Below are 22,376 nucleotides of genomic sequence, written 5' to 3' on the forward strand. Positions count from 1 at the left end.
TCACAGTATTTCATGCTAAGTGCTCAGGCGCATGTAGTCCACTGGAGTGGACAAGTTTATAACTTTATAAAAAAACATATTTTTGGGGAAAAAAGAGTTGAACATTTTTTTTCATGTCCTGAGAAGAATAAAAGCACTTAAGAAAAAAATCTTGACCAAGGCTTTCATAATTCATGCATCAGAGGGTTAAAAAAAAAAAAAAGGTTATACAAGATAAAAGGCCGGCTGTGTTTAGTTTATTGCAGCTGTTTGGCAGGATGAGGTTACAGGTGACTGCAGAGGCCACCATGTCCTGCATTAATGACTGTCTAGGTTGCATCAGGACACGTTAGTGTTTACACTACAGAAGAAATGCGGTCGAACAACCTCAGAAGGTGCTTAGAGAAAACTAATCGGAACCATTCTCACTTCATTTTAAATCAAACTTATTCATTACAAATGAACAATAAAACAACTTCAGTAAAATAATGAACTCAAACAGGAGCAGAAGATTCTTTGCAAACTTTTATTGAGACAAAAACAATAAATTACAAGAAATGTGGATAAATAAATATTTGACTATTTCTGTTTTACCTTCCTTTTCATGGACAGAAGATCAACAGTAGTAACAAAACGGGGCAGGGGGGAAATGTATGGCAACAAACTAAACGCTGCTCAGTCTCGACTGAGTCCTGAGCTGAATCTTCGTCAGCTTCAGAAAAGTCAGAATCTCAGATTCTGCTGCTGTGCAGCTTTCACGAGGAGTCGTTTATTTTATCTCAAACTTTTCCGTCCAGAGGAGTGCACTGTGAAGCAGACACATTTCAACAACTCCAGTCTGCTACAGCTGTGATTAACTTTACTTATTTCTATTAATAGTATTACTGTTTATTTCCTTTGCCACTTCATCATATGAATTCTTATTTTATGAGGGTCAGGACTGCTGTCCTGCAGCGTGAATGTCTTGGGTTTTCTCCAGGTGTGCACGTTAGGTTAACAGGTGCCTGTAGATGTGACTGTGAGTGTAATTAGAATGGCGATGTGTATTTTTTATATGATGGTGAAGAACAATCACGTTTTCTATTTCTGTTATTCTTATTGGCATAATTTTAATATACTTACCAAGGGTCAATAGGTACTGTATTAACAATACTAAATACTAAAAAATATACTAATACTAAAAAAAACAAAAACTCCTTACAATGATTTAGGAGCGATCTGGTGACAGTCCATTTCCAGCTTGATGGTGGACCACACCACAGGACAGAAGTGATAACTTCTTGCTGGTTTCCAGATCAGATTTACGTTTTGGATTTGCAGCTAGGAAAACTGCAGACCAATTAAGATCTGCAGAGACAAGCAGGAGCAATGAAACGTATTGTTGGCATCGTTGATTTGAGCGCCTTGAAGCGACTGTTGTGATTTGCCGCTATGTAAATAAAATTGAATTGAATTTGATTGAAGTCACTGTAAACACACAGCTGTTTTTGAGCAGGTTTTCCTGTACTGCCTTATGTGTTGTTAGTTTGTCACTGGGCTGCTTTTTGCTGTTGATTTTAAACCAAAACTCTGAACAACAACAACAACAAAACAACTTCAGGCTTGCTACCTCGCTAACTCATTAACCTCGCTTCGTAGTTCACTCCTCTGGAGACGTGAACTGACAACATTTCCCGCGCTCTCTCTGTTTTCAGCAGCTGTAGGGACTTGCTGTACTCAAGCAGACCAAACACTGATTGTGCGAAAAGGCTCAGAGGTCATTCAAATGCTTGTCAACAGTCCTTACAGCAGGTTTCAAGATGAGCGGGAGAGCTAACCGGAGGGCACCGCAGCATCGTTACAGTACTGCAGCAGCAGGACTCTAAAAAGGTGACGTTTCAGCAAACAAAAGAGCGGTCTCTGTCTGAATAACATTAGCTGCAGATGGGAAATAAAGTGTCGGCAGGAGGTCAGACCTGTAAAGAAGGGAGCGCTGGTTCTGAAGGTGTGTCTGTTGAAAAGGGGACAAAAGACAAGCCGCTTTAAGAGGTGAATCCTCCGCCAGGTTCAGGTCTGCAGCGGGAATGTCAGGTCCACCTGAAACAGGCCTGCGGTTGTTTTATCCTCAGCAGCTCTACAGCCCCTTCAGGGAGGAGACTTTCTTCTTCCGAGCAGCTAACATCTCATAGAACGGGTCTTTGCTGATGGCAGCCCTGCAGAGAGAAGGACAGCAGTTCCACTTTTTCTTCATCGTCATCATTAGTTTGACCCTCTGCAGGGAGAGAAAACAAAACTGAAACTCACTTGATGCTTTTGATCCATTCGTCCTTCTCCTCCACAGTTGGGGCGGAGATTCTGTAGAAAGTGTGGTTTCCCTCGACGACGCGGCCGTCTGCCTCCGTCTTGCAGGCCTTGATCACCTGATCTTTGTGGTTGGGGATGAACAGCTCGAAGCAGTTCTGAGAGAGATCATGGTTGAGGCAGGAAGGCGAGTAAACAAGTTACATGTGTGATCGGTTGTTTTCGCTGTACTGAACGTGTTCAACGCTGTAATAAAAACTTTATATAAACTTTATATAAACTGTTGATCCATCAGCAGGTTGAGGGTGGACGGTCACGTGTTCATTGTTCATTTGCTGGAGTTATCGTTGGGTACGTTGTGGGTTTTTTTTAAATGCTTTTTCAGGCTTGCACCTGTGTAGTATATGTACTTTTTTTTAAAACCCTATTTTTGGATAAAGTCATCAAATATTTGAAGCCAATGGAAAAAGTGGCTAAATCTCTGGCTCCTCCAGGTATGACTTTAGGCTTCCTCCAAAATTAAAAACTTGACGACCACAAGAGCGACCCCACAGCTTGTGAGCAGATGCACGTATGTTACCATTTTGAAACTCCTACGTGACATCGGTCTTGATTTACTGTGTTCACAAGATTTTTATAGAACTTGGCCTCTGACCTTGAGGTCGAGGTCACTCAGATTGAAGCTCGTCCTAACTTTTTATTAGATGCACGGTATGAATTTCAAAATCCCATGTTGCCTCGTTCTCAAGTTGTCACATTCACAAACTTGGTTGTCCATGCTGAAGATTATAACCTTTAGTTTTTAATTATGCGTCCATAATAATCATGGGAGTAACTAAGGAAAACATGCAAAATAAGGACTAGTATCACAAGAAAATCAAAGTCATCATTACTTTGGAGACATGGTTACACGGTTTATTTTTGCTTTGCTTTTTGAAATCCTTTGTAAGCTGCTTTCAGCAGCTCCCTTATTAACAGAGGGTCGCCACAGCGGTTAGCTCTGCATGTTTGATTTGGCAGATTTATGTGGGATGCTGTTCCTGACGCAAACCCAAAGAGATTTGTGTCCCCTCCTGTTTTTGCCATCTTTTTCTGATCTCTGAGACTTTGATCTCTTCAATCACAGGACAAAAACAAAGAGAGCAGCGGTTTACCGGCTTCTTTGAGTCCTCGACTTCTCTGATGCTTAGATTTTCCAGTGGAATAATCCCTCTGGGTTCTTTGTCCTTTTAAACAGCAGAAAGAAAAAAAAATAGTTCAGGCTGTCCACAGTTACATCCAGTAATCATTTATTTTCACAGTGAAACAAGAAGTACTCACAGTGGTGTATTCAAAGTAGTAGAGACAGTTATCAGTGAGAATAAACCAGCGCCGCTTCCAGGTCTTCACTCTTCCACCTGAGGATGGATTAAAGGTGAGTTATGACATCGGTAAACTGAATGCTGATGTTGACGGCGACACTCTGAAGCACACTGATGACACAATTCAGCAGGTTAAGTAAAGCCTACTGACTGCAACAGCTGAGGTTAAAACGTGAGTCAGTGGGCAGTTCAAGGAGTCCAGCAGTTAGAGGCAGATGTGAAGCGCTAATACCTTCACATCAGGACATGATAGCGAAAAGCAGCAGGTGAACCGGATGTAAAAACTAATTATCACAGTAAAACTGTGATGGGTAGGTGAATGCACACAGCCAGTGGCAGGACAGAAATGACGGGGTGGTGGGCAGGGGCAGCTCAGAAAGCAAAGCGGTGCATTAAAGCTGGCGAGTGTGAGGATACATACCTCCTGAAGTCAAAACCATGAAACACAAACAGACAAGAAGAGCGTCAACAGGAGAGTAAAACATTTCACTCAACTTTGATTAATGTTTCAATAAAAAGATCTCTCATCGTCTCGTTAAAGCCGCTGTTACATATCTGGTCCACTAGAGGGACGACCTGTTTGTAGAAACTGAACATACCGAGTTTGAGCAACCACCCTTCTCTGTCGGGGTTGAAGAAGGTGTGTGTGAGGTCATTCCCATCATCCTCTGGGATCTTAAAAGGTTCGTTCTTGATGCTGTCGTACAGGTTCTGCATAGATGGTGACATCATTTAGATCATGCGGGTAGCTACTATTTATCCTTACCTTTATCTTAACTTCTACTTATTTACAACACAAACATTTATCAGCAAATTTCAACTCTGGGGTTATGATTTATCAAAATAAACTTAAGTAAAAACAACAAATACACTCAGAGAATACAACAGAATAATGTGTTGGCTACTTCAGCTATGAAATAAATAGAAATGGTGTTTACACGGGTGAAACTGTTGCATAATAACTTATTTAAAAAAACTCAAACACAGGAACATTTTCAAAGTGTATCATTTATACATTTTAGACATGTTCACTTGAGCCTTTGCCAGGAATTTCAAAAAGCTGAAACCACAAGCTGAACCCCCACTTTACTCCTTTAAAAAAGCAGTTTCTTGGTAAATAATTTTTAGTCATTGAGACACCCATTTATGATTAACAGCCTGAGATGTTTTAAAAATAATTGGAATTGAGCTTTTCTGCATTATTTGTTGGAATGTGTTGTAATGAGGGACTTTTACGTGCTGTCTGGACCGTTCAGTTTGAATACACTGACATTTTTGAGAAACCTTCTTCTCGTCTCTACCACAGAACAGAAAAATGAAGCATCTCTAGCTCATTCTTCGTTTGTGGTTTCTGCTCAGACTTTTGGCTCCATTTGTGGTTGAACGTAAGGTGCTAATGTTACACTAATCAGGAATGTAACTTCAATATGACGCTTGGCTTGCAAAACCACAAGGTCACAAACAACAGCTGCAAGTACCTATTATCATATCATGTGTCACGGTTATAATCATAACAATCACAGCTACAGTCATCGGACAGCCGGTGCTTTCCAAGTTGTTTAAATGTCCACCAGAAACTCCACAGCGCATTCATATTTCCACACACATGGACCATCAGATGTGCTGTTCTGTCTGAATTCACAGGGCCTGAACACATAGTGAGTATATCACACAGGGTGCTGTGGACTTCCTGAACTTCACTCACCCTGAGCAGGTCCTCCGGTAGGTCTCCTCCATCATTGATTCCTCTGTTCATTGCTGTGAATTTCTGAACAGAGGGTTTGTCCTTCACGTTGGGGTTGTGTAGACTGGTGTTCAACATGATCACGGCGAACGACAACACGTAACAGGTATCTGCAAACAGACACAGTGTGTGTTTGTATGTTTTCCGAGTCAGGCTGTTAGAAAGACCACAGTGAGTTTAAACGATTAACTGAAAACCACTGAGGTGCTGCTATACCTTTGTGTAGAGTGTTAGTTAAAAGAAATTACATTCCCAGACAACTACAGTCATAGTTGGTTGTATGTATTTGTTCACTATCAGGTCCATCCAGTGCAGACATAGAACACAGTGTGCTAATTATCAAATAACACCTTACGTACAAACCGCATGCTATACTTTTCCAAAAACCTGTGTGCTCTGTCCAGTAAGCAGCACAACCTTCACCTATTTGCACATTCCTCATATTACCCATGTCAGGAAGCAGAAGGGAAGATCCTCGTGTCTGCAAGTCAAAATATCTTTGAACAAGATGGTGAGCTACAAATTTCCCCCAGTGCATCAGTATGAGACTTTGTGTGTGATGTGTAAAAACTGTGTGGTGAGTAGGTGAATGTGGCTGAGTGCTCACTAAGAGTAAGAAAGCAAGAACTCTAGAAGTTCCTGAGCTAAAGAGAAGCGAAGATAAGTTAACAACAAACAAAAAACAAACAAACAGGTAAATCTTTATATTAAAGTTAGTTTAATATGCAGGTCCTGGCCTAAAACGATGACATTAAAATTATTGTAACTTTTGCTTTGCTTCGTATTCTAGTTATGTTTCTGTGAGTATTAGATAATACATTTAGATCAACTCGGTCGTTTAAAATGTGTTGAATAAATAAAGGTGACTTTATTTAAACGAAAAACGGAAATGCGCATTAAACTAAATATAAATCATTACTGGTGTGTTTTCCTGCTCAGTGGAAAATTGTAGAGCCCTACATACAGTGTGTGAATGGAATAAATGCTGTAAAAATGAAAAAAAGATGGAAGAAAAATGGTTTTATTATTGAACAACTTCTTTATTTTCACTCTGTAATATGTAAAAACTGTGACCATAAACCGTTTTTTCCTCACGTACCGATGCTCTGAAACACTCCGGGGTTGCAGTGACAGTATCGCCGAGCAAACGCCTCCATCATGCGGTCGATTTTCTGGGCCTCGCCGGGCAGCCTAAAGCTCCACAGAAACTGCCTGAGAGCCTGAACCAGGTTCAAGTCTGTGAACTCGTGAAGCTCCAGGAAGGCGTGCAGGACCTTGATGTTGAATTCATCTCTGCACGACACACGAAATCCCACACACAAACACACACCCACGTGTGCACGCACACAGGAGTAAACAGAAGAGAAACTGTGTCAGCTCTGTTCAACTCAAGAGAATCAAATTAAAGGATGCTCTTGTTGAACTGCTTATGCACCAAAATCTATATCCAGTATACAGCACAATTTCTCCTGTAACACACAGAAGATGTGGTAGTAATAATAATAATAATAATAATAATAATAATCTGTTTTTTTTTTTTAAACTGGCCTTTTATTACTTATAAGGAATAAACTTTTTAAAGAGGAGTGAAGAATAAAATGTGAGATGGTCTGAACTCCTGCTATTGTCCATGTAGGCTCAAGACTGTCCTTTTTTGATAGCACATGTCAAAACTGTCTACTGGAAAGGACATCATTAATACTGCTTACCTCTCGCCCAGATAGTCCCCGATGGCGGTTTTGTTAAGCCCCTCCCCCTTATACAGAAACTGGGCAATGTCTTCACTGGTGTTTTTCAGCAGCGAACAGTCGATCAAGAAGCGAATGCCCTGAGGAAGAAAATCAAAACACACACCCCAGAACGAACATCACACACTGAATGAAAACAAGCAGTTCAGAGAAGTTTGTAGTTCATTTTAGTAATTTTGTATGGAGGAGTTTTGGTTGTTTTTTTTCTTCTTTCTACCCATTCAAGACCAATAATCCATAAAATATCTCCTTTTAGAAAAACACCTGTTACAGTATCACCTGGTTGTTCAGGGGTAGCGTCAAACTGTGGGTGCGAACAACCAGGAGTAAAAAAAGTACACAGAGTACATGGCTTTAATAAAAACAAACAAACAAACAAACAACCAAAACAGAGTCAGGGTGTCAAATTTAAAGACCAATCACACTAATGGTGTTTCAGGAAAAGGCTGGAGTTACATTTTAATACATGATGCAAATGCAAAAAACAAGGTTTGTGTATTTTATATCCTTGTCAGCTGAAAGAGGACACTTTTCCTAAACTAAACTAAAACAGACTGATAATCAGTAGCTGAACTCACATGAAAGAAGAAAGCACTGCTGCATAAATGTATTTACCTTCGCAGGATCCATGTTGAACTTTTTTCGGCCCATGGCCATCTGTCTATTCCTTTGCATGTTTTTCCTAAAATAACATTTTAAAAAACATAAACCATTAGTGTGTAAATCATATTTATTCATCACCAGTGAATTTAAATTTTCAATGCCAGCCCAGCTCTCTGTTACAACAGCCTGGCTTTTATCACCTAGAATGGAAAATATTGGATGGATTTTTTTTTTTGTTTTCTTAGTCAAAGGAAATGTCTGTTAGACCTGCCTGCGTAGCACCGATGTTCTAAAAACAACCTCAGTAACAGTCATGCTGCCCATGTTGTGCAGAAAGTTATTTCAGCATATATGCAAGTTCACTTCCCGCCTGGGGGCGTCTGTATTCAGTAACGGTCGTAGGCTAGACTCCCCATGCTAGGGACCTATGGGATCTTCGATATCGAATATCTTCGATATTGATGCCGAAACATCTAGTAGTTCAGAGTTCCAACATTCGGAAGAAGGGACTGCTCTCATAGCTAGAGACTGACGAGGTACAACATACATGCTACAGCAAGGGGGAGCCAGGACGACAGGTCAGGGGGGAGATATCATCATCTCCATATGAGATTGGCCCCAAGTGTGATAGAAATTGAGTGTGACAGGAACTGACCTGAAAGACAGGATCATGGTGAAGCTTAAAACCCAGATCCTCCATGAGAGTACATGAAGTACTCTCAGATACAAGATCAAGGGAGGTGCCTAAGCCTTGCTCTTGGAAACTGCCAAGCAAAAACTCACAGCCTTGTGGTCTGCGTCTGGCAGTAGAAAAGAACAAAATGAACATTGCAGACATCGAGGACAGCTACAAGTACCTGGGGATCCCAGGCAAATGGGAACTACTAAGAGGCTGCTAGGAAAGCTGCAACTACTTGCAGAAGGTCCTGAGGAGTCAGCTCAACGGTAAGATCAGGTGATGCCCTGCCCATGACCCTGCGGCACTAATCATGGCAGTACAGGAACAAGCTCTGAGCACAAGATCCATAAAGGCTGGGGTCTATCACACCAGGCAAGACCCCAGGTACAGGCTGTGTAAAGACGCCCCTGAGACAATGCAGCACATAACAGTAGGGTGGAAGATGCTAGCAGGCAGGGCATACATGGAACACCATAACCAAGTAGCTGGCATAGATCCTGTGGGACTTCCAGATACAGACAGACAAAATGGTGGTGGCTAACCAACTAGGCATAGTGGTGGTAGACAAACAGAAGAAGACGGCCATAGTGATAGATGTTGCTGTCATTCAGTATCGCTACATCAGGAAGAAGGAACACGAGAAGCTGGAGAAGTATCCAGGGCTCAAAGAAGAGCTGGTAAAGATGTATAGGGTGAAGGTAACAGTGGTCCCAGTAGTACTCGGAGCACTAGGTGCAGTGGCTCCCAAGCTAGGCGAGTGGCTCCGGCAGATCCCAGGAACAATATCCAAGATCTCTGTCCAGAAGAGTGCAGTCCTAGGAACAGCTAAGATACTACGCAGGAGCCTCAAGCTCCCAGACCTCTGGTAGAGGACCTGACAAGCTTGAAGGATAAAGGATGAGAGGGGAATTATATGATAAATATAGAAAAGAAAGACATTTTCCAAACATAACTGCCAGTGTTGTCATGTTTCTTTGTGAAATAAAGCCAAACTTCAGGATGTTCTTCCACCATGATTTCTTTATCTTCTAAGTTTCTAGTGGTCCAGACAAATCCTCTTTATGTTATTGTTATGCAATATGCAGCTCTCAATAAACATGTCAAACTATTTTGACAACAGTTGACTGAAACCAGTTTGTGATTCATATCCTTAGTGAATATCTGCCTTGAATGTCAAAATAAGCAGTCTGAAGACTTTTCATGTCCCACTGGCAACCTTAATTGGGCTTATATTCTGCTAATTATCTGATGGATTAATCAATAATCCCATAAGGCAGTGCTCTAATGGTTGGACAGATTTTTTTGGTCTTTTCTCTGACTAGAAATCCTCCAAAACAAAGGCTGAGGAGAGTGCTGCTGCCTACGCACAAGCACAGAAATGGTAGTTGAGAGATAGTTTACCTCTCTTCAGTCAGGCCCAGGTTTTCAATCTCGCTGGTCACCTCTGCTATCTCATCCTTCAGCCTCTGAGTGCAGACAGAAAGAGAAGGGAAAGAAGTGATGAAACAGAAGGGGGAAGGAGAAGGGATCATTATTTTGATTGTTTTTTTTTGAGTACAGAAGCTGAAGGGAAACAGCAGCAGACATCTACATGTGCCATTTGTGTGATATCTAACCCTTCAGAGGAGCCCTCTGGAGATGCTTTGATCTTGCTGTCACAATGAATTACACATGGTGGTCTGTTCCACCTACATCTCACTGACCAACATCCATACAAGCACTTCCCACTAAAGAGATGACCCACTAAAACCCCTAAAAATGCAGATATGACTCACACACTCGCAGACAGACTCATCATTTTTCTCTGCTGGGTTACATGCAACAGCCACCCTTTAAAAGAAACCTCTCTGGGATCTGTAACACCTGTTCCGGGGTCAGAGCCTACAACCCCTCCTGTCCCCTCTTTCCCCCTTCATACCACTCCCCTCCCCGCTGCTGACCCAAATTTACCAGACTATACCCCCACACCCAATGTCAACATTGGTGGGGAGACAGGAATACGCAGGACCAAAGACTTTTGATTGCCAATGGTCCTGAGAAGAGAAAGAAATAAAGACACAATAATAACAACAAAAGGCTAAGATAATTACAGAAAATGGACAGAAGCAGATGAATCGGTTCTTAGACATATGAGGTTGTGAAAACAAGGCTACATCACCATCAGCTAAGGTAAATAAGAACTGTGTCCTCTGTCTCCACTACTGGAATATTTCATGGCTCATTACCCATCAGGCCCTGAGGGAAAGACAGGGCGGGGCTTAGTGAAGAGAGACGCTAAACGAGTCGACCTTGATAATAAACTCCATCCATCAGTTTACACAGTGCTGTTGCCTGGAGGCTGTGTGTTTGAGTGTTTCTTTGTGTGTGTTGTGGATTCCCACCACACTGACAGCTCTCTGCTATAGATCAGGCTCAAAATATTTTTTTGGCTTACCTTATTAAATCTCAGTTTAAAAGAAAATGGGCCTAATGTCACTTTTGTTTGAGTCATCTCTTGCTGCTGATATCATTCAGCAACTACCAGCAGATACATTTCTCATTCTTCTGTGTGCTTGAGCAGGCCTCATCAAAAACCTTAAAGTATCAAATTCTTCCAGCGGATCACTTCCCTCTCAAAAGTAGAATGGGAGGGCTGAGCCCTCAGCAACCAGGTCCCAGATTGGGTTAAGAACAGAGACACACTTGCTTGGGTTCATTTTCAGATTTGGCTTTTTGATAAAGACATGAGATATGCAAAGTGGTTAGGGTTGGTTCAGCTGACCCTGAACCATCTTTTGGTTAGGCTGCTGGAGGCGCAGGCTCTAGGGGGACATCCCATGATGTACTGGGAATTTCTTGACTTCTTTTCACATCCCACGTGTTTATATATTTCAGAACTGTGTATACAGTTTGCATTAATGTCCTTGTCTCTCATCCCTCAAAGTCTTCGTTAAAAAATATGTTGCTAATTTTTATAAATGAGTAAACAGACAATAAAGCAGGGCATGGTTTCTCAGTCCAATCAAAACTCTATATGTCTGGTTTGAAAAGATGGTGATCGTCAAAATGCTCAGACTTCCAAATGGAACTACACAAACCAATAAAGTACATTACATTGCACTGGCTATGTCCATCTTTTATATACAGTCCATTAGGGTTATGGTGATGGATTCTGATGTCGGTGGTCGACGATAGTGACAACTTGCCAATAAAGCTGATCTTTATGTCATTTTCCCAACAAGGCACGATAATCTAAATAATCTTACAAGAGACACAAACTGAAACCAACAAGTTACTCCTGAGTCAAATTCATTGGAGATTAATTTGTTTCAGTTCTAAATGAGTTGCAATGACACTTGCATGTCCAACTTTATGCAAACAAGCATATAAAACTAAAACACTGTTTTAACAAACAATCTGACATATGGAAATGGACGGTGAGTCCTTGTTGTGTGTTGTGTAATTTTCTGATTGACTTTTATCCTTCAAGTAGGTTGAATTTACATTAAAGTCACAAGGCCAGCTTTATCCTCTATCTCACGTAACAAATTTCTCCACATCAAGAACTGACACAGGCAGTCCTGCTAATTTATTTAAGCTTGTAGAGGGAACTAAAGCAGGGGGTTAATGTGTCTCTCCAGGCTGAGAGAGCCAGAGGACACATGCATATTAGAGGTACATCCCCCTCAGACAAAGACGATCATCTGTCTTCAGTGTATACAGTAACGCTCTGGTGGTCATAGCCGTATACACCCTACCCTCCAAACACACACACACCTCCCCAGACACAGTGGTCTAGACTTGGAGGTGAAAAATCTTCTCAAGGACACACAGAGAGAAAAGAATTAAAGACAAAGACAAAACAACACAAAGCAGGGTTTGTAACTCCTGTGTGTCTCTGCTCTGGGGAAAAAAAAAGTTTTGAAAAATAAAATGTTCCAGACAACCACAGGGTGCAGAGCAAGGACAAAAACAAAATCCTGTTTCATTGCTGCTCAGTTAAGAAAGCATTTTATCCAGGCAGTAATTAAGACAGAAAACAGAGACAGGATAAAAGAGTAAACATCCACTAGTACTTTCACAGAAGAATGGGAATGTGATTCCCCTATAATTATGAAATGACGTACAGGGACTAGTGGGGCAGGAACTCAAACACTTTACCAAACTAAGTTTCATCATGATTTTTAAAAGACTGTTAATTAATTCAGTGATAGCTGCCAGAGCAATGAATAGAGAGCTAAAAGAAATACTCTTAATGCAGTGTAACATCACTGATAACTGGTTCACATTACTATTAAAACTTAACAACCAGTTTTCCAAAATACTGTGTTGGGAAAAACACATATATATCCATAATTAAGGAAATTATCATTACATTAAATCTAGATTTCCCAACAGGTAAATGTGGGACACAGCTTTTACTCTAGTAAACCAGCTCCCAGTTTGGGTTCAGGGGACAAAGCCTCTCTACCTTTCTGATAAAGCTAATATAAGGGCTGGATAAATGATACCTACTTTATGCTGCTACAGACCCCATGTTAATGTGGACCTGGATTATTTACAACTCAGTATTTTTATTCTTTGGATTCTAGTGCGGTAACTTGACAGGGTTTACAGTTCAAAATAATCCTCATTCATTTTATAAATAAATGGTACAGGTCCTTGGTTCATCCTCTGTCCAAAACAAGCAGTTTTAGCTCTTCTCCATTTAAACCATTTTTCTGCCGATTGGCTGTCACTTGCAAACAGATGGTTTGAACAACACACTTAAGATCACTAACATCATATAGAATCAAGAGCAAACTCTCCTTGTAGACCAGGTCTACAAGGAGAAACTGTGCCAAACAAAAACAAATGTTTGACTTTAGACCATGACATTTAAAGTGGTGCAAAATAGATTTGCTTTTTAGCAGACCTCAAGGATCAGATCTTTAAGGGATGCTGAAATGCTGAAAGAAATAAGAGAACTTAATTTCAAACCAACCCTATGTACTTCAAGGGTCAGTAATTCAGTCGGTTTTCATTATGTGAAGGTAGAATTTTGCACAACTTTTTAAAGTTATTAGAGAAAGAAAGCAGCTGATTCGGAGGAGGTCAGGCAGGGACTTTTATCAGGTTTGACTGAATTTTAAAGTCACACCAGCACCACCTGCCCTACTCATCATGAGAGTTAAGAGTTTCTCGACTCTGATTAAATACAAAGCAAGCTGAAAGATAACTATCTAGCTATCAGAACACAAGGAGATGACTTTAAAGGTCAGTCAAATTTAAATCTGGTTTAAGTGTTTTTCAGGGGCGGAGGGGGTTCCATGGACCAATTCCTGAAACCTTTTGATCACATCTTTTTGGCACCAGAATTGGCCCAACCAGTGGAGGTAAACAGGTGCCAACAAAGGATCTGGTTCTGCTGGAAGATTACTCTTCCAACTTTAATAATAATGATTGAAATATTATGGATGGATGCTTAGTAAATGAAATTATATTGGGACAAAGAGTGGTTGAGTTTCTGATGCACATACAAGTGACTTTATTTACATCCATCTGGTCAAGTGGACATACCTATGTGCATCCAGTTCCACAATAAATTAGATTAGATAATTATAAAACAAGACATATTTCAGACTTTCATGCTTTAAACCCCAGATGAGCTCAGCTTGGAAAGGACATCAACTGGCTCGGACAAAGAATGTGAGTGTACTCTTACCTGTATGTCCTGCAGCAGCTCTTGTTTTCTGCGCCGGATGCTCTCCAGCTCCTGACGCTCCTCTGGACTCAGGTCATCAGGCACTGAGGACAGAAGTATACGCAACACTAAATAAGAGACCAAATACTCTCCCTCAGATAGAGAAGAAATACAAATGTGAAAATCCCCTCTGGAATCAAACTGAAATTAAACAAAAACTACAAGAAAACCATACACACAAATGAAGAACAGAGATCTGAAATTCCCACTGCTCAGGGTCACTATGGCAACACAATCTTTGATCCGTCATATACCCACCACACCACCCCACCACCACCCAAAATTCAGTCCTGAACTAGAGGAAGAAAGAAAACCTCTCTGTCTTATATAAACACACAAACACACACAATCATTTTCATATCTTAGTGACGACATCTCAGTGACATAATGCTTTCCCTAGCTGCTGACCCTAACCATCAAAAATGAATGCCTAACTCTAACCCAAAACTTAACCATAACCTAACTTTAACTTTGACACTAAAACCACATTTTGAGCCTCAAAAATGCCTTCAGACTCATGGGACAGGCAATTTGTCCCCATAAGTATAGTAGCATGCCAATCTTCTGTCCTCACATGTATACACACACGCACTCACTCACGCACACACACACTCTTGGTGAGGTTATATTACTGCAGTGGTTGAGAAACTTTTTCTGGCATGTCCCTTTCAGAGGTCAAAAAAGCCCAAGCACCATAGTTGTTACCAGCAAAAGGGAATAAAAAGTGAAATTAAGATCAACATGATAACATCGGTAGTAACTTTGTCCCAAACCATATTCTTCCTCTGGTCATCCACACAAGTAAAAACAAAAAAATAAAAAAACAATAATACTATTTGCTATTTACTACAAGATAATAAGAGACTATAGTGTGAATGATTTATTCACATGAGCTCAGTACTTAAATCTCAGCATGTATTTAAATTACAAAAACTGCACCAACACTCACAGCTCCTGGATAATTAATCTTAATAACTGATGATTCTTGCTTTTAAGGAAGGCCTTGGTGAACTTTAGAGAAAACTCTGCACTGACAGGTATAACAGCAAATTAAAACAGAAAAAAAAACGTAAAACAAAACAAAAACCAAGTGTGTATTAATAATGTAATTATGAAAGCACAACTATACACAACTAGAGGAAAGAATTTTAATGTTGGTCTGGTTTGATTAATTCTGTGATCACACCTTTCCCAAGGAGCCTTTATGACACTGTGATGAGTCTGTATGATGTATGTGTACTTCCTAAATTTTATAATCTGACACATACAATCCATATCATAATAATAAAAACTGAAACTAATAGAAGACAAAATAAAGTAAAACAATAGATCTATCAGATCAGATTTCATGTACTATCATGAACTTTATAACATGAGCTGAAGGTTTTGTTACTGAAACAGGATGTTTGTTTTTGGTCTATAAAGAAAAGAAAAAAAAACAGTCAGACCTCACATACAAACCTCAAAGAAAACATCTGATGACTAACAGTTGGCACATTAGACTTGATATATTAGTGTACCTATCAAAGTTGAATGGTGTTCCTCCTTATGAGAAACACCCCAACCGTACATGAACGAATGTGTACGCTGATAGAAGGGAGGTTCATGTACCCACAGACACCCAATATATCTGCAGAACAACGATAACACAGGAACAGACAAGAGCTGCTGATACACGTACTTGTGGTTTTTCTTAAGAAAGCTTGAGTGGAAAGAAAAGGAAAGAAAAAAAAAAGTGTAAAAACAACACATCGGGTTGGCTCAGGACAGGATTTTGTAGGTTCGCTATGATTATAATGTTATCTTTTTTTGACAGAAATCTCAATTTCCTGTTAATTTTGAGCATTGTTTAAACAAAAACTTCCATTTTGATTGAACAAACGAATCCCCAGATAAGAAACCTGGTTGAAAATATATGAACATTTTCATGATTTTCCTCTGGGACTCAGGCTCAGGGACCACAGCACCATTGTGCTGATGTGGAATATTTCTTGTTTCACACATACATATTTGCACACAGCTCACCTCTACATTGTCAACAGTGAATCTTCCTCTTGTCTGTGCTTCACAATAAAACTACTGTATGAAATGCTCTAACCTAAGAAAAAGTGGAAGAAAGGTCACAATTGACGTTGAAAAACAAGCAGCCAGAGAGGACAAATCACGCTGTGCTGCTGCTGTCTGTCGGCCTCATTAGAGAAGTCCTGCTGAGAGATTCAAGTCAACTGTTCACTTCACTTTGCCATTGTGACCATGTTACTGAGTGTCAACCTCTGCAGAAACATTTATCAAATGTTTAACACATAAGGTACTCTAGGCTCGTGTTAGTATGTTGTACAATATAACTAAAATACAAATTGTTAATCAGGGAGTTTTTACAACTTCTTGGAGTCTAAACGTTTTCACAGCCTTTTGGGATGCCCACCACTTTAAAGACTGGCGTGTGAAGGTTAGCTTTGAAAACCAAACTTGCTTTTTTTCTTATTTTCTGATCGGTGGTAAGGTTGGCTTGAACAGGAAAGGAAGCTAGCTCCCTGCAAAGGTGTACAAGAAACTGATCAAAGAACAAAAAATAGAAACAGACAGTGGCTGCACTTAACAGCTTCCCTTGTTTTTAATTGCTTGGGCTCCCCTAACTCTGAGGGCTTCTCTATTACAACTTCTGTCCTTTAAACGACAGGACCGAAACAGGCAACAAAATCCAGAAGTAGCCCAGAGACTACTTGTTCCACATATTTTTCACACTGCCCCCTGGTGACAGCACACAGGTACAACATGTAGCTGTTTTATATACGGTAGGCTGTGCGTAGGGCATCATGACATAACATCAGACACATAGTTTTGACTGTATTTGTGAGGGGCAGCCAATCTGCAGAGAGATGGCTTAAAGAGTGGGGGGGGGGGGGGGGGGGGGTTACGTGGCTTTGTGATGGCTGTACTGGAGTAATGTTTACTTTGGGTTTCTTCGCTTCTTTTACAGTATCGTTCAACTTCACAGTGGCACACATAGTTTACTGGTCTCAAACCTGCTAGTCAGTAGCACACTGTATTATTTTTTTAGCGGTTGATAAACAGCTTGTAGGTGCACTGCCTCTTTCAGGTGGTAGATGCACATTACTAACAGACACTGGTAAATTAAGAGAAAATATTTTTTTCGCTTAACATCTTAATGAGTAAAGCTTAACAACTTTATACAAGATGTAATCTAGCTGAGGACAAATCTTACAGATCATTTCTATATTATCAGTTAATACCAGACTGGACTATGAAATGTAAGTAAATTCTCACCAAAAGTTCTCATAGAAAACAAAAGTATGACAATCTAAGCAAACTTGTAATTACAGTACGTTTTTGTCAAACCATTTAAAAGACTTGGGACCTCCAGACATCTGTGATTCTGTCAAAATCCAAAAATGGCACCGAAGGATTTAATATAATTTGTATTTGTCAGACTTATAAACAGTGATGAACTGGCTAGTCACGCACACCCCTGACCCACAAAAGGAGGTTTAAGTAGGCTGCAGCAGCTCTTATTATAAACCTGAGGGCATAAACAACAAACTATGTGAGTATCGAGTCAGTGAAACTGGCATTCACACTGACTTCCCCTCTATGCTAAGAGAGGAAATAAAACAAACGATTTATGACAGCTTGTGAAAGAAAATATCGTCCTTTTCTCAAACTGACACACACACGCACACACAGACACACACACACACACACACACACACACACACACACACACACACACACACACACACACACACACACACACAGGCATAAATACCAAGACACCTCATCTCACTCTGCAAACCAGCTGCTCTGCATAGTCTCAAGGGCACTGAGTGTGTATTAGTGTCTCTGCTAGGACCAGCTGCTTGGCACATCCAACCATCAAACCTAGGCCTAAAGTTTGCTCTATAACCTGCTTCCACCGTCTGCACCACATCACATCCTCCTGAAGCAGAGAGACAAAAAAACCGCATCAGTCAAGCTACAGTTAGCATCTGTTCTGGTTTCCGTTCTCAAAAAGTTTCACAAGAGGACATGCACTCATTCAGGATAACTGAACACCTACACATTTGCGTCATAATTCTAATACTCATACCCAAGAAAGCTTCTGTCTGCCGAGAGACGCCACCGGCAGCAAGAATGGTCCCAGTACAACCAGCTCAGGCCAGTTTATAGCTCTGAAGTCCACACAGCTTTAGGTTTATCATCACTTCCAGTAAAAGAAAAAGCGTGTTTCTTTCAAATAAACCAGCTTTGACCAAACTTTCCAATCCCTAACCCAAATCCTGTGGTCCTCCAGTCTAACCTCTGTAGTCCTTATAACCTCATTCCAGCAAAGGAGGGAGGGCAGCAAATGAGGATAAGGACAAATGTGTGTTTAAGAGGGGGGGAAACCCTTGAACTCTCATCTCTCTCCCCCTCCTCTTCCTTCTGTCCATCTTGACTCCTCCCTTGCTCATTTACTCCATCAATGAACGGACTCCCCCACGTGGAGACTGGGGACCAGGAGGAAATTTTTAAAAAAGGATGGGGGGGTACAGCTTCACATGAGCAAGGACATTGTTTGCCTTCCAGCCCAATGAAGCAGTTTTAGCCAGTAAAAAACAAACAAGCAAGCATTTCAAACTCTCTTTCAAAGACTGTATTAAGCTTATTTGCTGTTTATTTAGTGTCTTTGACCTCCAGAAAGCAGTTTTCCTTTCATCCACAGCCACTGAATCAGCTGACTGTGTTTTAATGGTTAACACGGAAATGTATAGATCTTTGTTAAGTGATGCAACTCAGGCTCCATGCAGTTAATACCACGTGTAGCCATGAACCGAAGGCCTGTTCAGAGCTGGAAATAACCCTTGTGCGTCTCCAAAACAAAGCCATACCAAAATATATGGTAAAGCAATGAGAAGGCTGACTCACTTCTCCTGGGGATGGAAAATGCAGCCAATATCAAAAACAACAGTTTATTCTTCTTTCTCTGCTCATCACATGTGTTTGCCACCAGAAAGTACCATGACCCAGGACCTAAGGCAAAGCAGTTTGGTTACGACAAGAAAAATATCTGTACTTTGAGCTCTCAGCGTCTCGTAATGCTCACAAGGCAGTAATTGTCTGTTTCAGTGTTCACAAGCCCATAATTGTCCATTTCAAGGATAACTGGCTCAACAGTAAGGATATAATCCTCCCTGGTTGCATTTGTACAGCCTTAAGACTAAGTCCAATAAGCAATGAGGCTAAAACCGATAAAATGAGAAAAGAACATGAGGGGGAACACGATGTGCCCCGGAGAAGAAATACTTAAATTACAGAGAAATAAAGTGCGGGCATTATAAAATGTCAGCTGCAGTGCACAGAAAGTGGAAGAAACACACTACTAAAATGATGCTCCAAAGTAAGGTGAAATAAAGCTTTTAATGCAGTTCATATTACAGGAAGTTCATTTTGATAGCTTTCCCTTGCTCTTATGAACATTAAGCCATCTATTTTTCAGAATAAGGTGGGGCACCATCCTGTATGAGATTCTGTATGTATCCTGTCTGTCATTTTCACAGGAAACAGCAGCGGTGCTGCGAAGACGCTGATTTATAATCCAAATTCATAACTATACGTGTGCGTGTGTTTACAGCCTCCTGTGTTGTTGACAACTCTTTGCAGTTTTGAGTGCAGTTCATTCACTTCCGAACCAATAAATGGTTGCATTGATTGTATTTATAGACTCATCTGGTGCTGCACAATAAGTATAGCCCCCCAGGAGGTCTGGCACCGACCCAGATTAATAATAATAGATCTCTTGTGCCAGTTAATAAAGACTGCCAAAGAGCATTAATAAGTCAGACACATGAGGACTTGTTGCTTTCGCTCTGAGTACAGGATATTAAATGCCAAAACACATACTAAAAAAGTACCTGCTACTGGAGCGAGCTCGCCTCGCTTACCTATCCATAACTATGCACAAAGTTATGCTAGTGCGCTAGCTATCCGTGTTAGCCTCTAGGTTAACGCTGTTTAACTAAACCGCGTCAGGTAACTTACCAACTTCGTCTTCCATTTCCAGAACCATGTTCCACTGTTGGTCAGCGCTGTCCCCAGGAAACCACGCTAAAGGTGACACTTTTTAAGTAACTTTAAAGCCCAAATGAGTGGCTATAGTGTGTCTAGTTTTTCAGTCAGTTACCGTTAGACTGGCAGTTGATGACAACTGACTACGAAGAGACAGCCGGTGTCTGGCAGGATGATGGGGGGCGTGGCTTAAGCGGCAACAGCCAATCAAAGACCTATCTATGTGTCTATCTGTCTGTCTGTCTTCAGAAATTAAAAATAAAAATAGGTATGGGTTATTGTATTCATATCCTTTATACTTCATATCCTTTACTTTCTGGTGCTCACTTACGCAGAAGGGGTCGCCAAGGGAGTTTTTACACCGGATGTCTTTTCTTACGCAAACTCAAAGGATCTGTGTCTCCTCCCGGGATCACTTCGTGGAGCTGCTGGTTATCAGGTAAATCTACACTGTGAAAATATAAATTCACAAGCAGACAATTTCTTTATTTCATTTAGGTATACAACTATAGAGGCCTCAACTATAGTATACAGTGTATAGAATAGGATATATGTTTGTGTATGTACTGCATAGTATATATGCATATGCATATACTATATGCATAGTATACACACACTTATGAACTTCATTAGGTACACCTTGCTAGTACTGGGAATGTTGGCCAGAGACTTTGGTCCATAGTGACATGATAGCATCAGATTTGTTGGTTCTATGTCCTTCATGTGACTCCAGTTCCATAACATCCTAAATGTGCTCTATTCGACTGAGATCTGGTGAATGTGGAGGTCATTTGAGTACAGTGACCACATTGTCACGTTCAAAAAACCTAACTAAGCTTTTTTGATGAGTTACGTTATCCCGTTGCAAGCAGCCATCAGAAGATTGGTCATTGTGGTCATAAAGGTACTCGGGTAGATTGTTGTGTTTCATTGATGGTGAGTTGGTACTAAGGGGCCCAAAGTGTGCAAAGAAAATATCTCTCACATCATTATATTTTGCTTAAGGGACATTCTGACCCTGCCATCCAAATGTCCGAGCAGAAATCATTACTCATCAGACCAGGCAACATTTTTGCAATCTTCTGCTGTCAAAATGTGGTGATTCTGTGTGAATTGTAGCCTCAATTTCCTGTTATTAGCTGACAGCAGTGGCAAATGGTGGTATCTTCTACTGACGTAGCCCATCTGCTTCAAGGTTTCCGGTGCTGTGTGTTCAGAGATGGTCTTGTCTATACCTTGGTTGTAACAACTTGTTAAGTAAGTTATACCGTTGCCCTCCTATCAGAGCAATGGTTTAAGGTTTCCCCCCCAAACCTCAGACCTCAGCAAGAAATTTGCCCATTTTTTCTCCAGAGAACTGTGGCTCACAGGATAATTTCTCTTTTTCTCTGCAAATCCTAGAGATTATTATGCTAGAAAATCCTAGCAGATGAGATCTTTCTGAATTATGCAGACCAGCATATCTGACTCCAACTATGTACAGAGAGATAGATAGATAATTTTGTGTAGTAAAAAACTGAAAATTACAGCAACATTATATGTTTGCAACTTCAGATTTGTATGTTTTTATGTCTATACTGATTAATGTGTGAGCTAAAATCACCTTTAATGGCTTTTGGGCTGGGGATTTTGACAAAGTGACATACTTGTCTCTACATTTAATGTTATAATAATAGTACCCACCCGCTGGAAAAGAGAAATATATTTAACAACGAGGGTGTGAAGCCAGAGGAAGCTGGGTTTGATATCAGAGATAGCCTGCCTGTGTGAAAAAGGAAGGGAGAGGAGAGGGTGTAGTGAAGGACGGAGGAAAGGAGGGAAAAGGATTGCAGCTGTGCGCCTGAATTGGTGCTTTATTCAGAGTTCGGACACGTCAAAACAGGATATGTTGGGGTGGGGTAAGGAAGAGCTGCTGCTGTTTAACAGCTTAAAGGGTCAGCTCGGAAAACATTAAAAACAGTTTGCTTTAAGGGGGACTTTTTCTGGTTATGATACAAACAGCTCACAGTGAGGTCAGTCCGTTATCAAGAGTGAAAAAAGGACTTTTAGAGAAGCGGCTGCTAATTTTCACACTGAGATAGAGGGCTAGCATATTTAAAAGCTTGGATGCACTGAACTAAACTGTCTGCACAAGTTGAGGTAACTGAACCAGTAAGTCTTCAATCAGGGCTGACAAAGCAGGCCTTAAAAAAAG

General features: G+C 40.7%; 1 protein-coding gene across 2 annotated transcripts; it reads right to left on the reverse strand.

The window, feature by feature from the left end:
- Positions 1 to 510: 510 nt before the first annotated feature.
- LOC147323613 (cytohesin-1-like) lies at positions 511 to 20,421 on the reverse strand. Of its 2 annotated transcripts, XM_086304084.1 has the most exons (12): positions 20,156 to 20,421; positions 14,078 to 14,160; positions 9,796 to 9,860; positions 7,728 to 7,794; positions 7,074 to 7,192; positions 6,464 to 6,657; positions 5,326 to 5,474; positions 4,220 to 4,331; positions 3,580 to 3,656; positions 3,414 to 3,485; positions 2,263 to 2,417; positions 511 to 2,171 (listed from the first exon to the last, which is right to left on the reverse strand). In XM_086304084.1, exons 1-12 carry the CDS (start codon positions 20,181 to 20,183, stop codon positions 2,093 to 2,095), a joined length of 1,200 nt encoding a protein of 399 aa, XP_086160210.1. In that variant the 5' UTR covers positions 20,184 to 20,421; the 3' UTR covers positions 511 to 2,092. The 2 variants fall into 2 exon arrangements, with proteins under 2 accessions (XP_086160210.1, XP_086160211.1); XM_086304085.1 differs by lacking the exons at positions 511 to 2,171; positions 2,263 to 2,417 and having other exon boundaries at positions 2,506 to 3,485; positions 3,580 to 3,658; positions 4,219 to 4,331; positions 20,156 to 20,419.
- Positions 20,422 to 22,376: the final 1,955 nt, after the last annotated feature.

The sequence above is a fragment of the Aulonocara sp. 'chitande type north' Nkhata Bay genome, linkage group LG8, assembly GCF_057382095.1.
Source record: "Aulonocara sp. 'chitande type north' Nkhata Bay isolate Kocher_YH1m ecotype deep benthic linkage group LG8, A_spYH_male_GT1.1, whole genome shotgun sequence".
NCBI classification, from domain to species: Eukaryota; Metazoa; Chordata; class Actinopteri; order Cichliformes; family Cichlidae; genus Aulonocara; species Aulonocara sp. 'chitande type north' Nkhata Bay.